Below are 14,180 nucleotides of genomic sequence, written 5' to 3'. Positions count from 1 at the left end.
TAGTGGTTAGAGCAGGGGGCACTGGGAGCCAGGACCCCTGGGTTCTCTGCCTGGCTGTGGGACGGGAGTGGGGTCTAGTGGTTAGAGCAGGGGGCACTGGGAGCCAGGACCCCTGGGTTCTCTGCCTGGCTGTGGGACGGGAGTGGGGTCTAGTGGTTAGAATGAGGACTCCTATCACTGTCTCCTGGGGGTGAGGGAGGGGGTTTGGGAGGCTGTTCTTGTTGGTCTGGTAATTCCTGGGGCCGCCTACGGGGGAGCGCAGACCTGGGGGATGAGGTCATCTGGACTCATCTTCCTCCTCCCCAGGCGGAGCAAGCAGCCAAAGTGGAGAGGATGAGACAGAGCATTCTGGAGGGTGTGAACCTCAATCGACAGGCTCCGCCCCCTCTGCTTCCGCCTCCCCCCTTCATGCCCGCCATGGCCACGCCCTTCTATTCAATGCCCCTCTACCCCCGCACGGCTGGCTCTGTGCCATTGCCGCCCCCTGGGAGGAGCAGAGGGTTCACAGGTGAGAGACTGTCCTGTTTCCTGAGCTGCGGCCCCACCCCTGTGCTCTGGGGCCCCACTTGCAGCTGGGTATTGGTGGCAGCGGTGGGATCACCTGGTGGCTGGATTGTGTGCATGTTTGGAGCAGGGATTCAGGGTCCTCTTTTCTCCCCCCTCCTATTGCACGTCTGTGGCATTCAGGGAGCTTGTGGGGTGCTCCGGAGTGGAGGGGCTGGGGGCATCAGCCCACTGAGATGCATCGGGACGGTTTCCCTGGGCCAGAGCAATAGATCGGACAGGGCCGGTTGGACCCAGGGCAGTTCAGCAGGCTGAGGCAGACCCTGTTGCTGCTCCCAATGCCGATGTTCCGCTTCAGGGGGCCTGGGTGTGGCCCTTGGTTCACTCGTCCCCCCGTCTCCTGTGACCTAGGTCTTCACCCCATCCCATCCCAGGGGGGCAAGCTGGAGATCGCTGGCATGGTCGTCGGCCAGTGGGCAGGCAGCAAGCCCTGGAGGGGGCGGGGCTCCTTCGGGATGCAGGTGGTATCTGTCGGAGGACCGGGGAAGGGGTAAGTACCACTGCACGGCAGGGGGGACCATCCTTCTCCCCATGGGCTGTCTCTGCCCCGGGCAAGCAATCCCTCTGGGGCGTTCTGTGTGGCTGTTCCCCAGCTGCCCTGCCCCAGACGCAGCTGCATCGGGGCACGCGGCAAGCCGTCCCTGCACGTAGCCCTCTGCAACGATGAGAATTATCCGTGATCCCTGCTCTGTAGCCTCACTGATCCCCCCCAGCTATTAGGCCTATTACCTAATGTCCTCGGTGTAACGACCCTGCCGCCAGCTAACGAGTGTCGTTCTCTGCCTGGCGCCGCCCCAGACGCAGCCGAGATGGGTCTGGAAAACTCCCCAAAGGAAACAAGAAGCTTAACAAGCAGGTACGTGTGTTTGCCTTTCCCTTCCCCGCGGCCTGGCCCTTCCCAGGGCCCCTCCGCCCCCAGGGCTGGGTCTGGGGCCGTCCGCAGGGTCTGCTGCGGCCAGCGCAAGGCCAAGGCTGCGTCCTGCGCTCTGCTTCTCTGGGGTCTCCTCTGCCTCCGGAGGATGGATAAGAATTCCCACTATTACATGGCTGTGCCCCAGAGGGGGCTGCCTCTCGGCCCTGGGCGAGCCTCCCCGCGCGGCGTTCTGTGCGGCTGTTCTCCCGCCGCCCCGCCCCAGAGGGGGCTGCCTCTCGGCCCTGGGCGAGCCTCCCTGCGCGGCGTTCTGTGCGGCTGTTCTCCCGCCGCCCCGCCCCAGAGGGGGCTGCCTCTCGGCCCTGGGCGAGCCTCCCCGCGCGGCGTTCTGTGCGGCTGTTCTCCCGCCGCCCCGCCCCAGAGGGGGCTGCCTCTCGGCCCTGGGCGAGCCTCCCTGCGCGGCGTTCTGTGCGGCTGTTCTCCTGCCGCCCTGCCCCAGAGGGGGCTGCCTCTCGGCCCTGGGCGAGCCTCCCCGCGCGGCGTTCTGTGCGGCTGTTCTCCCGCCGCCCTGCCCCAGAGGGGGCTGCATCTCGGCCCTGGGCGAGCCTCCCCGCGCGGCGTTCTGTGCGGCTGTTCTCCCGCCGCCCTGCCCCAGAGGGGGCTGCCTCTCGGCCCTGAGCGAGCCTCCCTGCGCGGCGTTCTGTGCGGCTGTTCTCCTGCCGCCCCGCCCCAGAGGGGGCTGCCTCTCGGCCCTGGGCGAGCCTCCCCGCGCGGCGTTCTGTGCGGCTGTTCTCCCGCCGCCCCGCCCCAGAGGGGGCTGCCTCTCGGCCCTGAGCGAGCCTCCCCACGCGGCGTTCTGTGCGGCTGTTCTCCCGCCGCCCCGCCCCAGAGGGGGCTGCATCTCAGCCCTGGGCGAGCCTCCCCGCGCGGCGTTCTGTGCGGCTGTTCTCCCGCCGCCCCGCCCCAGAGGGGGCTGCCTCTCGGCCCTGAGCGAGCCTCCCCACGCGGCGTTCTGTGCGGCTGTTCTCCCGCCGCCCCGCCCCAGAGGGGGCTGCCTCTCGGCCCTGGGCGAGCCTCCCCGCGCAGCGTTCTGTGCGGCTGTTCTCCCACCGCCCTGCCCCAGAGGGGGCTGCCTCTCGGCCCTGGGCGAGCCTCCCCGCGCGGCGTTCTGTGCGGCTGTTCTCCCACCGCCCTGCCCCAGAGGGGGCTGCCTCTCGGCCCTGAGCGAGCCTCCCCACGCGGCGTTCTGTGCGGCTGTTCTCCTGCCGCCCTGCCCCAGAGGGGGCTGCCTCTTGGCCCTGGGCGAGCCTCCCCGTGCGGCGTTCTGTGCGGCTGTTCTCCTGCCGCCCTGCCCCAGAGGGGGCTGCCTCTCGGCCCTGAGCGAGCTGCCCCGCGCGGCGTTCTGTGCGGCTGTTCTCCCGCCGCCCCACCCCAGAGGGGGCTGCATCTCGGCCCTGGGCGAGCCTCCCCGCGCGGCGTTCTGTGCGGCTGTTCTCCTGCCGGCCCGCCCCAGAGGGGGCTGCGTCTCGGCCCTGGGCGAGCCTCCCCGCGTGGCGTTCTGTGCGGCTGTTCTCCCGCCGCCCCACCCCAGAGGGGGCTGCCTCTCGGCCCTGAGCGAGCTGCCCCGCGCGGCGTTCTGTGCGGCTGTTCTCCCGCCGCCCCACCCCAGAGGGGGCTGCGTCTCGGCCCTGGGCGAGCCTCCCCGCGCGGCGTTCTGTGCGGCTGTTCTCCTGCCGGCCCGCCCCAGAGGGGGCTGCGTCTCGGCCCTGGGCGAGCCGCCCCGCGCGGCGTTCTGTGCGGCTGTTCTCCCGCCGCCCCGCCCCAGAGGGGGCTGCCTCTCGGCCCTGGTGAACAGAAGTGGGACTCCAATGAGCGTCTCTGTTGCTCCTGTTCTCTGCAGGGCTCGTCGGAGGGAGCAGCCAAAGTGGCGGAGATGCAGAGGGGGCAGCCCCCGTCGCAGGTGAACGGGGGCGAGGAGTCGGGGGGCAGCCCCTGCCCCCCAGCCCCATCACCAAGTGCCTTAGCCAGAGACACTGAGTCCTGCAGTGACCCATGTTGCGGGCGGCTGGCCCAGGAGGTGGAGCACGGCCCGGAGGCCAAGCTGCCCGTCCCGGCGCTGCAGAAGGAAGAGTGACGGGGCTGATGCGGGGGGCGGGGTCCAGAGTGGGGGGGCGCTGTGGGTCTGCGCCCGGACTCTGCAAGGCGGGGTTGTGTTATTTCGTACGGGAGTCTGTGCGGGTGGGGCAGCCTGTAGCGCTAGCACGCGAACGCCTCGGACTAGGTCGGGAGCCAGCCAGAGCCGCGGCGCCCGGCCTGCCCTGGGAAGCGACCGAGGGCGGGGGGCCTGTTCGTTGTGGGGTGGGGGGGTCCCTGGGGCACCTGCGGGGAAGGGGCCTAGCTCGCCCGAAAGCCGCTCAGCCCGGCTTTGTACAGAGCACAGAGATTCTATTCACAGAGTCGATCTAGAAAGTCGGTCCTGGGGGCAGAGACCCTCGCAGCCCCAGAGCTGCCCGCGTCTGGCCGGGGCAACCCGGGCGCCCTCTGAACCAGACAGGTCTGTAGCCCCCTCCCCCCGCCTCACAGCTCCCAGCGGGCTGGCCAAGGGAGGGTTCAGGTTGCTGGCCTGAGGGGGGTGGGCAGGGATTTGGGGGTATTAGTCCCTGGACTGGGGGGGCCTTGCGAGGGGGCAGGAGGAAGGCGGATCCCTCGGCCAGCTCTAGCCGAGCAAAGCGGAGGTAGGAGGCCAGTGGCTGCAGGACGGGGCTGTCCTGCCTCCTGCGCCCAGGCAGCGCCCAGGCAGCGCCTCTGCTCCCCGACCCAGCGGGTCCCCTGAGCTCTGGGGCTGGAACCGTGTAGCCGAGTAACCGGCGCCGCAGGCTACGGCATCCCCCGGCCAGGAAACGTTCAGCAGCCAGCTGACCGGCTCGGTGCCGGCTCGCGGGGTCTGGGCGCTCAGAGCCCCCGGACGGGGCTGCCGGATCAGGCGCAGCAGCGCTGGCTTGTGTGGGGCGCGGGTTGGAATCCGGCTCCCCTCGCGGGCCAGCTCCCGCCTGGTGCCTCGGATCCGCCCCGGGCGGGAAATGGGAGGCGCTCGGGGGCTGGCGGAAAGAGGCGAAGGCAGCCTGTGTGGGGGCACCCGCGGGACTCCAAGGGGAGCAGAGACGTTGCGGGGGCTGGGACGCAGTGCCCATGCCAAGGGGCGTCCCCAGCTCGTGGGGGCATCGCAGCTGCGCCCGCCCGGGCTGGCTTGGCGGGGAGACGCCCGGCGGAGCTGCACCGGAGACAGAGCTGGGGCCCCAGCGGCGTTGCGGAAACCGCCGTGGGACGACCTCAGTCACGGCGGTTCGGGCCACCGAGGCCTTGTCCTGGCCTGCGTGCCGGGGGCCGAGGCGGAGCCCTTCTCCGGCGCTGCGGGGGGGGGGGGGGGGGGGGGGGGCCGAGGCGGAGCCCTTCTCCGGCGCTGCGGGGGGGGGGCCGAGGCGGAGCCCTTCTCCGGCGCTGCGGGGGGGGGGGGGGGCCGAGGCGGAGCCCTTCTCCGGCGCTGCGGGGGGGGGGGGGGGGCCGAGGCGGAGCCCTTCTCCGGCGCTGCGGGGGGGGGGGGGCCGAGGCGGAGCCCTTCTCCGGCGCTGCGGGGGGGGGGGGGCCGAGGCGGAGCCCTTCTCCGGCGCTGCGGGGGGGGGGGGGCCGAGGCGGAGCCCTTCTCCGGCGCTGCGGGGGGGGGGGGGCCGAGGCGGAGCCCTTCTCCGGCGCTGCGGGGGGGGGGGCCGAGGCGGAGCCCTTCTCCGGCGCTGCGGGGGGGGGGGGCGAGGCGGAGCCCTTCTCCGGCGCTGCGGGGGGGGGGGGGCGAGGCGGAGCCCTTCTCCGGCGCTGCGGGGGGGGGGGGGCGAGGCGGAGCCCTTCTCCGGCGCTGCGGGGGGGGGGGGGGCGAGGCGGAGCCCTTCTCCGGCGCTGCGGGGGGGCCGAGGCGGAGCCCTTCTCCGGCGCTGCGGGGGGGGGGGGCCGAGGCGGAGCCCTTCTCCGGCGCTGCGGGGGGGGGGGGGGGCCGAGGCGGAGCCCTTCTCCGGCGCTGCGGGGGGGGGGCCGAGGCGGAGCCCTTCTCCGGCGCTGCGGGGGGGGGGGGCCGAGGCGGAGCCCTTCTCCGGCGCTGCGGGGGGGGGGGCGAGGCGGAGCAGGTGGAGAGCCCCGAGTGGAGCGTGAGCCCTGCGTGCAGGCGAGGGGGGGGAGTCTCCTGTCCCTTGGCCCTGCGGGGGAGCAGCGGCTGCGTCGCCTGGGGCAGGTCTCGCCGCTCCACCGTGCTGGAGCCTGGGCTGCTGCGTTTCTCTGCAGGGTTCCCTTTGCCCCTGACGGCTGTTTGCTCTGCGGGGGTCAGCCTGCGAGCCCCACAGCTGGGGGTCCGGCCCCTCCCCCTCCCGGTGTATTGAACCCGGGCGGCGAGACCCCCAGCGCGGGGAAGGGGCTTCGCTCTCTTCTCCGTGCGGCGTCGGCTGTAAGAGCCCAAACCCCACGGACGCGGGAATCCGCTTGCCACGGGGCCGGGGCGCGGCCACGTCCTGCCTCGGGCCACGCCGCCCAGCCGAGCGCTCCCCGGCTCCCACGCGCTCCCCGGTCTGGGTCCCTCCCGGCCCCGTTGTGGGGGGGCGAAGAGAGTCCGGGGCAGCGTCGAGCCGTTCAGTCCGGCAGCGCTGGGCGAGGGCTGCCCACTGCAATTAGCGAGAGCCAGGCCTTGGCACCACCCCGCGTTCCTGCTAAAGAGGCGCCGTCCCCGTCCCGCTCTGCTTCCTGGCTGCCCCGCCTCCGGGAGGGAGGCTTGTGCCTCAGTTTCTTCGGACGCTGATTGAATTTCCTTTGTAAAATCAAAGCCCGTCCCCTGCCGGCCAGGCAGAAACTCCTTCGGGGTCTCACTGCTACTGACGGCTACGGGGGGTTCAAATGAACTTTCCCTCCCCCCATTTTGAAATTAAAATAGTTTCTATCCCCACCCTCTATTACTCTGTGTCTCGCCATCCACGCCCCTCGCTTCTCCCCTGGGCCGGGCCCGCTTCGGCGAGAGCCACCGCTCTTGTGCGTTGATCGATGCTTTTCTGGATACAAACTAACGACTAGTGAGATTTTTACTGAAGCAAACCTCAAAAGTCTCAATTTTTTTTGTTTTTTTGGTTCTTAAATTGTAACCAGCTGAGTTTCCTCCCCCACCCCCCCTCCTCCAAAGAGCTTTGAAGCTTCCTTGAACCAGGTTTAACTAGCCATAGATTTTCTTTCCCCAACTTTTAAAATGCTTCTAGCACAAGAATCTAGGTTTTGCGACTATTTTTTGTTTAAACCCGAAAGGACATTTCACTGAAATGAGCAGGCGAGTAATCGTCCTTCTTGCCAGCCCGTCAAGTCACAATTCGGGCTTTTATTTATGAGGCGGAAAATCCAAGTCAGAAACTTCATGGGTTTTGTTGCTGTTCTTCCCGCAACTCCCTGGCCTGTTTTCTACGGCTCCTGACACGTGTTTTAGTGGGTGGATCAATGTTACCTCGACTTCCCGTGCCCCTCAGCCTGTGGCTAGAAAACCCTCTTGTCCCACTAGCCCCAGAACCCCCCAGTTTGCTCCCTAGTTTATCCATGTAAGTTGGGACGGTCCCGCTTCGGGAGGAAAAGTGGCGGGGGTGGGGATGGCGGGCAGGCTGCGCCGGCAGGGGGTTGTCCGTGGGAATGTCTCGGGAGGGTGGATCTGGGCGTGCGGTACGGTCACCTGTGATCGTGGAGAGAGACTTACAGTACTTAATAAAAGTCTATTCTTTTAGTAACCCCGCCTCCTGCATTGCTCTGATCTGCAGCGGAAGGTAGGGGGTTCTCTTCCGGCTCTCGGAGGGGAGCGAGGGCTAGTGGTTAGAGTGGGGGGGATGGGGGTAGTGTTCCCTGGAATCTGGGTGTTGGTGCGGCCACTCGGGAGAGGTTCAGATAGCACCCGGCTGATGTGCACAGCGCCTGCAGCTGGTTTTGGTTCCCCTGCTGGTGCACATTCGCACATGCCTCTGCACATACATTTATTCTGCACATGGATGGAAACGATTAGAGGGAACTCTGGGGGGTCTCCCCTTAGCTCTGGGAGGAGAAGGGGCTTAGGGGTTAGTGTTGGGGGGTGGCTGGGAGCCAGGGGCTGGGGTCTCCTCTTTGATGTGGGAGGGCAGTGGGGTCTAGTGGTTAGTGTTGGAGTGTGGCTGGGAGTCGGGGACTGGGGTCTGCCCTTAGCTGTGGGAGGGCAGTGGGGTCTAGGGGTTAGTGTTGGGGGGTGCCTGGGAGCCGGGAGCTGGGGTCTCCCCTTAGCTATGGGAGGGCAGTGGGGTCTAGGGGTTAGTGTTGGGGGGGCCGGGGTCTCCCCTTAGCTGTGGGAGGGGAGTGGGGTCTAGTGATTAGTGTTGGGGGGTAGCTGGGGGCTGGGGTCTCCCCTTAGCTGTGGGAGGGGAGTGGGGTCTAGGGGTTAGTGTTGGGGGGGGCTGGGGGCCGGGGTCTCCCCTTAGCTGTGGGAGGGCAGTGGGGTCTAGGGGTTAGTGTTGGGGGGTAGCTGGGGGCCGGGGTCTCCCCTTAGCTGCGGGAGGGCAGTGGGGTCTAGTGGTTAGTGTTGGGGGGAGGCTGGGGGCCGGGGTCTCCCCTTAGCTGTGGGAGGGCAGTGGGGTCTAGGGGTTAGTGTTGGGGGGAGGCTGGGGGCCGGGGTCTCCCCTTAGCTGCGGGAGGGCAGTGGGGTCTAGTGGTTAGTGTTGGGGGGAGGCTGGGGGCCGGGGTCTCCCCTTAGCTGTGGGAGGGCAGTGGGGTCTAGGGGTTAGTGTTGGGGGGGGCCGGGGTCTCCCCTTAGCTGTGGGAGGGCAGTGGGGTCTAGGGGTTAGTGTTGGGGGGTAGCTGGGGGCCGGGGTCTCCCCTTAGCTGTGAGAGGGCAGTGGGGTCTAGTGGTTAGTGTTGGGGGGTGGCCGGGGGCCGGGGTCTCCCCTTAGCTGTGGGAGGGCAGTGGGGTCTAGGGGTTAGTGTTGGGGGGGCCGGGGTCTCCCCTTAGCTGTGGGAGGGCAGTGGGGTCTAGGGGTTAGTGTTGGGGGGTAGCTGGGGGCCGGGGTCTCCCCTTAGCTGTGAGAGGGCAGTGGGGTCTAGTGGTTAGTGTTGGGGGGTGGCCGGGGGCCGGGGTCTCCCCTTAGCTGTGAGAGGGCAGTGGGGTCTAGGGGTTAGTGTTGGGGGTAGCTGGGGGCTGGGGTCTCCCCTTAGCTGTGGGAGGGCAGTGGGGTCTAGGGGTTAGTGTTGGGGGGGGCTGGGGGCCGGGGTCTCCCCTTAGCTGCGGGAGGGCAGTGGGGTCTAGTGGTTAGTGTTGGGGAGAGGCTGGGGTCTCCCCTTAGCTGTGGTAGGGCAGTGAGGTCTAGGGGTTAGTGCTGGGGGGGTAGCCGGGGGCTGGGGTCTCCCCTTAGCTGTGGGAGGGCAGTGGGGTCTAGTGGTTAGTGTTAGGGGGAGGCTGGGGGCCGGGGTCTCCCCTAGCTCAGGGAGGGCAGTGGGGTCTAGGGGTTAGTGTTGGGGGGTAGCTGGGGGGCTGGGGTCTCCCCTTAGCTGCGGGAGGGCAGTGGGGTCTAGTGGTTAGTGTTGGGGGGGACTGGGGGCCGGGGTCTCCCCTTAGCTGTGGGAGGGCAGTGGGGTCTAGTGGTTAGTGTTGGGGGGTGGCTGGGGGCCGGGGTCTCCCCTTAGCTGTGGGAGGGCAGTGGGGTCTAGGGGTTAGTGTTGGGGGGGGCTGGGGGCCGGGGTCTCCCCTTAGCTGTGGGAGGGCAGTGGGGTCTAGTGGTTAGTGTTGGGGGGGACTGGGGGCCGGGGTCTCCCCTTAGCTGTGGGAGGGCAGTGGGGTCTAGGGGTTAGTGTTGGGGGGAGGCTGGGGGCCGGGGTCTCCCCTTAGCTGCGGGAGGGCAGTGGGGTCTAGTGGTTAGTGTTGGGGGGTTGGCTGGGGGCCGGGGTCTCCCCTTAGCTGTGGGAGGGCAGTGGGGTCTAGGGGTTAGTGTTGGGGGGAGGCTGGGGGCCGGGGTCTCCCCTTAGCTGTGGTAGGGCAGTGGGGTCTAGGGGTTAGTGTTGGGGGTAGCTGGGGGCCGGGGTCTCCCCTTAGCTGTGGGAGGGCAGTGGGGTCTAGGGGTTAGTGTTGGGGGGGACTGGGGGCCGGGGTCTCCCCTTAGCTGTGGTAGGGCAGTGGGGTCTAGGGGTTAGTGTTGGGGGTAGCTGGGGGCCGGGGTCTCCCCTTAGCTGTGGGAGGGCAGTGGGGTCTAGGGGTTAGTGTTGGGGGGTGGCTGGGGGCCGGGGTCTCCCCTTAGCTGTGGGAGGGCAGTGGGGTCTAGGGGTTAGTGTTGGGGGGTAGCTGGGGGCCGGGGTCTCCCCTTAGCTGTGGGAGGGCAGTGGGGTCTAGTGGTTAGTGTTGGGGGTAGCTGGGGGCCGGGGTCTCCCCTTAGCTGTGGGAGGGCAGTGGGGTCTAGGGGTTAGTGTTGGGGGGTAGCTGGGGGCCGGGGTCTCCCCTTAGCTGTGGGAGGGCAGTGGGGTCTAGGGGTTAGTGTTGGGGGGAGGCTGGGGGCCGGGGTCTCCCCTTAGCTGTGGGAGGGCAGTGGGGTCTAGTGGTTAGTGTTGGGGGGAGGCTGGGGGCCGGGGTCTCCCCTTAGCTGTGGGAGGGCAGTGGGGTCTAGGGGTTAGTGTTGGGGGGAGGCTGGGGGCCGGGGTCTCCCCTTAGCTGTGGGAGGGCAGTGGGGTCTAGTGGTTAGTGTTGGGGGGGACTGGGGGCCGGGGTCTCCCCTTAGCTGTGGGAGGGCAGTGGGGTCTAGGGGTTAGTGTTGGGGGGAGGCTGGGGGCCGGGGTCTCCCCTTAGCTGCGGGAGGGCAGTGGGGTCTAGGGGTTAGTGTTGGGGGGAGGCTGGGGGCCGGGGTCTCCCCTTAGCTGTGGGAGGGCAGTGGGGTCTAGGGGTTAGTGTTGGGGGGTGGCTGGGGGCTGGGGTCTCCCCTTAGCTGCGGGAGGGCAGTGGGGTCTAGGGGTTAGTGTTGGGGGGTAGCTGGGGGCCGGGGTCTCCCCTTAGCTGCGGGAGGGCAGTGGGGTCTAGGGGTTAGTGTTGGGGGGGTAGCTGGGGGCCGGGGTCTCCCCTTAGCTGTGGGAGGGCAGTGGGGTCTAGTGGTTAGTGTTGGGGGTTGGCTGGGGGCCGGGGTCTCCCCTTAGCTGTGGGAGGGCAGTGGGGTCTAGGGGTTAGTGTTGGGGGGTAGCTGGGGGCCGGGGTCTCCCCTTAGCTGCGGGAGGGCAGTGGGGTCTAGGGGTTAGTGTTGGGGGGTAGCTGGGGGCCGGGGTCTCCCCTTAGCTGTGGGAGGGCAGTGGGGTCTAGTGGTTAGTGTTGGGGGTAGCTGGGGGCCGGGGTCTCCCCTTAGCTGTGGGAGGGCAGTGGGGTCTAGTGGTTAGTGTTGGGGGGGGCTGGGGGCCGGGGTCTCCCCTTAGCTGTGGGAGGGCAGTGGGGTCTAGTGGTTAGTGTTGGGGGTAGCTGGGGGCCGGGGTCTCCCCTTAGCTGTGGGAGGGCAGTGGGGTCTAGGGGTTAGTGTTGGGGGGAGGCTGGGGGCCGGGGTCTCCCCTTAGCTGTGGGAGGGCAGTGGGGTCTAGTGGTTAGTGTTGGGGGTTGGCTGGGGGCCGGGGTCTCCCCTTAGCTGTGGGAGGGCAGTGGGGTCTAGTGGTTAGTGTTGGGGGGAGGCTGGGGGCCGGGGTCTCCCCTTAGCTGTGAGAGGGCAGTGGGGTCTAGTGGTTAGTGTTGGGGGGGGCTGGGGGCCGGGGTCTCCCCTTAGCTGCGGGAGGGCAGTGGGGTCTAGGGGTTAGTGTTGGGGGGTAGCTGGGGGCCGGGGTCTCCCCTTAGCTGTGGGAGGGCAGTGGGGTCTAGGGGTTAGTGTTGGGGGGGGCTGGGGGCCGGGGTCTCCCCTTAGCTGTGGGAGGGCAGTGGGGTCTAGTGGTTAGTGTTGGGGGTAGCTGGGGGCCGGGGTCTCCCCTTAGCTGTGGTAGGGCAGTGGGGTCTAGGGGTTAGTGTTGGGGGGGGCTGGGGGCCGGGGTCTCCCCTTAGCTGTGGGAGGGCAGTGGGGTCTAGGGGTTAGTGTTGGGGGGGGGCTGGGGGCCGGGGTCTCCCCTTAGCTGTGGGAGGGCAGTGGGGTCTAGTGGTTAGTGTTGGGGGGAGGCTGGGGGCCGGGGTCTCCCCTTAGCTGTGGGAGGGCAGTGGGGTCTAGGGGTTAGTGTTGGGGGGGACTGGGGGCCGGGGTCTCCCCTTAGCTGTGAGAGGGCAGTGGGGTCTAGGGGTTAGTGTTGGGGGGGGCTGGGGGCCGGGGTCTCCCCTTAGCTGTGAGAGGGCAGTGGGGTCTAGGGGTTAGTGTTGGGGGGGACTGGGGGCCGGGGTCTCCCCTTAGCTGTGGGAGGGCAGTGGGGTCTAGGGGTTAGTGTTGGGGGGGACTGGGGGCCGGGGTCTCCCCTTAGCTGTGAGAGGGCAGTGGGGTCTAGTGGTTAGTGTTGGGGGGAGGCTGGGGGCCGGGGTCTCCCCTTAGCTGTGGGAGGGCAGTGGGGTCTAGGGGTTAGTGTTGGGGGGGGCTGGGGGCCGGGGTCTCCCCTTAGCTGTGGGAGGGCAGTGGGGTCTAGTGGTTAGTGTTGGGGGGGGCTGGGGGCCGGGGTCTCCCCTTAGCTGTGGGAGGGCAGTGGGGTCTAGGGGTTAGTGTTGGGGGTAGCTGGGGGCCGGGGTCTCCCCTTAGCTGTGGGAGGGCAGTGGGGTCTAGGGGTTAGTGTTGGGGGGTAGCTGGGGGCCGGGGTCTCCCCTTAGCTGTGGGAGGGCAGTGGGGTCTAGGGGTTAGTGTTGGGGGGGACTGGGGGCCGGGGTCTCCCCTTAGCTGTGGGAGGGCAGTGGGGTCTAGGGGTTAGTGTTGGGGGGGTAGCTGGGGGCCGGGGTCTCCCCTTAGCTGTGGGAGGGCAGTGGGGTCTAGGGGTTAGTGTTGGGGGGGTAGCTGGGGGCCGGGGTCTCCCCTTAGCTGTGGGAGGGCAGTGGGGTCTAGGGGTTAGTGTTGGGGGGAGGCTGGGGGCCGGGGTCTCCCCTTAGCTGTGGGAGGGCAGTGGGGTCTAGGGGTTAGTGTTGGGGGGAGGCTGGGGGCCGGGGTCTCCCCTTAGCTGTGGGAGGGCAGTGGGGTCTAGGGGTTAGTGTTGGGGGGGGCTGGGGGCCGGGGTCTCCCCTTAGCTGTGGGAGGGCAGTGGGGTCTAGTGGTTAGTGTTGGGGGGAGGCTGGGGGCCGGGGTCTCCCCTTAGCTGTGGGAGGGCAGTGGGGTCTAGTGGTTAGTGTTGGGGGTAGCTGGGGGCCGGGGTCTCCCCTTAGCTGTGGGAGGGCAGTGGGGTCTAGGGGTTAGTGTTGGGGGGGGCTGGGGGCCAGGGTCTCCCCTTAGCTGTGGGAGGGCAGTGGGGTCTAGGGGTTAGTGTTGGGGGGTAGCTGGGGGCCGGGGTCTCCCCTTAGCTGTGGGAGGGCAGTGGGGTCTAGGGGTTAGTGTTGGGGGTAGCTGGGGGCTGGGGTCTCCCCTTAGCTGCGGGAGGGCAGTGGGGTCTAGGGGTTAGTGTTGGGGGGGACTGGGGGCCGGGGTCTCCCCTTAGCTGTGGGAGGGCAGTGGGGTCTAGTGGTTAGTGTTGGGGGGGACTGGGGGCCGGGGTCTCCCCTTAGCTGTGGGAGGGCAGTGGGGTCTAGTGGTTAGTGTTGGGGGGTGGCTGGGGGCCGGGGTCTCCCCTTAGCTGTGGGAGGGCAGTGGGGTCTAGTGGTTAGTGTTGGGGGGAGGCTGGGGGCCGGGGTCTCCCCTTAGCTGTGGGAGGGCAGTGGGGTCTAGTGGTTAGTGTTGGGGGGTAGCTGGGGGCTGGGGTCTCCCCTTAGCTGCGGGAGGGCAGTGGGGTCTAGTGGTTAGTGTTGGGGGGTGGCTGGGGGCCGGGGTCTCCCCTTAGCTGTGGGAGGGCAGTGGGGTCTAGGGGTTAGTGTTGGGGGGAGGCTGGGGGCCGGGGTCTCCCCTTAGCTGTGGGAGGGCAGTGGGGTCTAGGGGTTAGTGTTGGGGGGAGGCTGGGGGCCGGGGTCTCCCCTTAGCTGTGGGAGGGCAGTGGGGTCTAGTGGTTAGTGTTGGGGGGAGGCTGGGGGCTGGGGTCTCCCCTTAGCTGTGGGAGGGCAGTGGGGTCTAGGGGTTAGTGTTGGGGGGGTAGCTGGGGGCTGGGGTCTCCCCTTAGCTGTGGGAGGGCAGTGGGGTCTAGGGGTTAGTGTTGGGGGTAGCTGGGGGCCGGGGTCTCCCCTTAGCTGTGGGAGGGCAGTGGGGTCTAGGGGTTAGTGTTGGGGGGGGCTGGGGGCCGGGGTCTCCCCTTAGCTGTGGGAGGGCAGTGGGGTCTAGTGGTTAGTGTTGGGGGGAGGCTGGGGGCCGGGGTCTCCCCTTAGCTGTGGGAGGGCAGTGGGGTCTAGGGGTTAGTGTTGGGGGGGGCTGGGGGCCGGGGTCTCCCCTTAGCTGTGGGAGGGCAGTGGGGTCTAGGGGTTAGTGTTGGGGGGGGCTGGGGGCCGGGGTCTCCCCTTAGCTGTGGGAGGGCAGTGGGGTCTAGTGGTTAGTGTTGGGGGGAGGCTGGGGGCCGGGGTCTCCCCTTAGCTGTGGGAGGGCAGTGGGGTCTAGTGGTTAGTGTTGGGGGGAGGCTGGGGGCTGGGGTCTCCCCTTAGCTGTGGGAGGGCAGTGGGGTCTAGGGGTTAGTG

The 14,180-nt window shown here is 68.5% G+C and overlaps 1 protein-coding gene across 1 annotated transcript in view; it reads left to right on the top strand.

Moving 5' to 3' along the window:
• Nucleotides 1–4,277, top strand: part of FAM120C (family with sequence similarity 120 member C) — a 47,558-nt gene extending 43,281 nt beyond the window's left edge. Inside the window, 4 exon segments of the mRNA XM_089770453.1 lie at nucleotides 307–508; nucleotides 916–1,054; nucleotides 1,363–1,420; nucleotides 3,336–4,277. Coding sequence (XP_089626579.1) covers nucleotides 307–508; nucleotides 916–1,054; nucleotides 1,363–1,420; nucleotides 3,336–3,569 — 633 coding nt within the window. The 3' untranslated portion in view covers nucleotides 3,570–4,277.
• The last annotated feature ends 9,903 nt before the right edge of the window (nucleotides 4,278–14,180 follow it).

The sequence above is a fragment of the Pelodiscus sinensis genome, chromosome 18, assembly GCF_052426305.1.
Source record: "Pelodiscus sinensis isolate ZL-2025 chromosome 18, ASM5242630v1, whole genome shotgun sequence".
NCBI classification, from domain to species: domain Eukaryota; kingdom Metazoa; phylum Chordata; order Testudines; family Trionychidae; genus Pelodiscus; species Pelodiscus sinensis.
The sequence above is the reverse complement of the archived record's forward strand: the minus strand, read 5'-3'. Positions and strand labels throughout refer to the sequence as shown.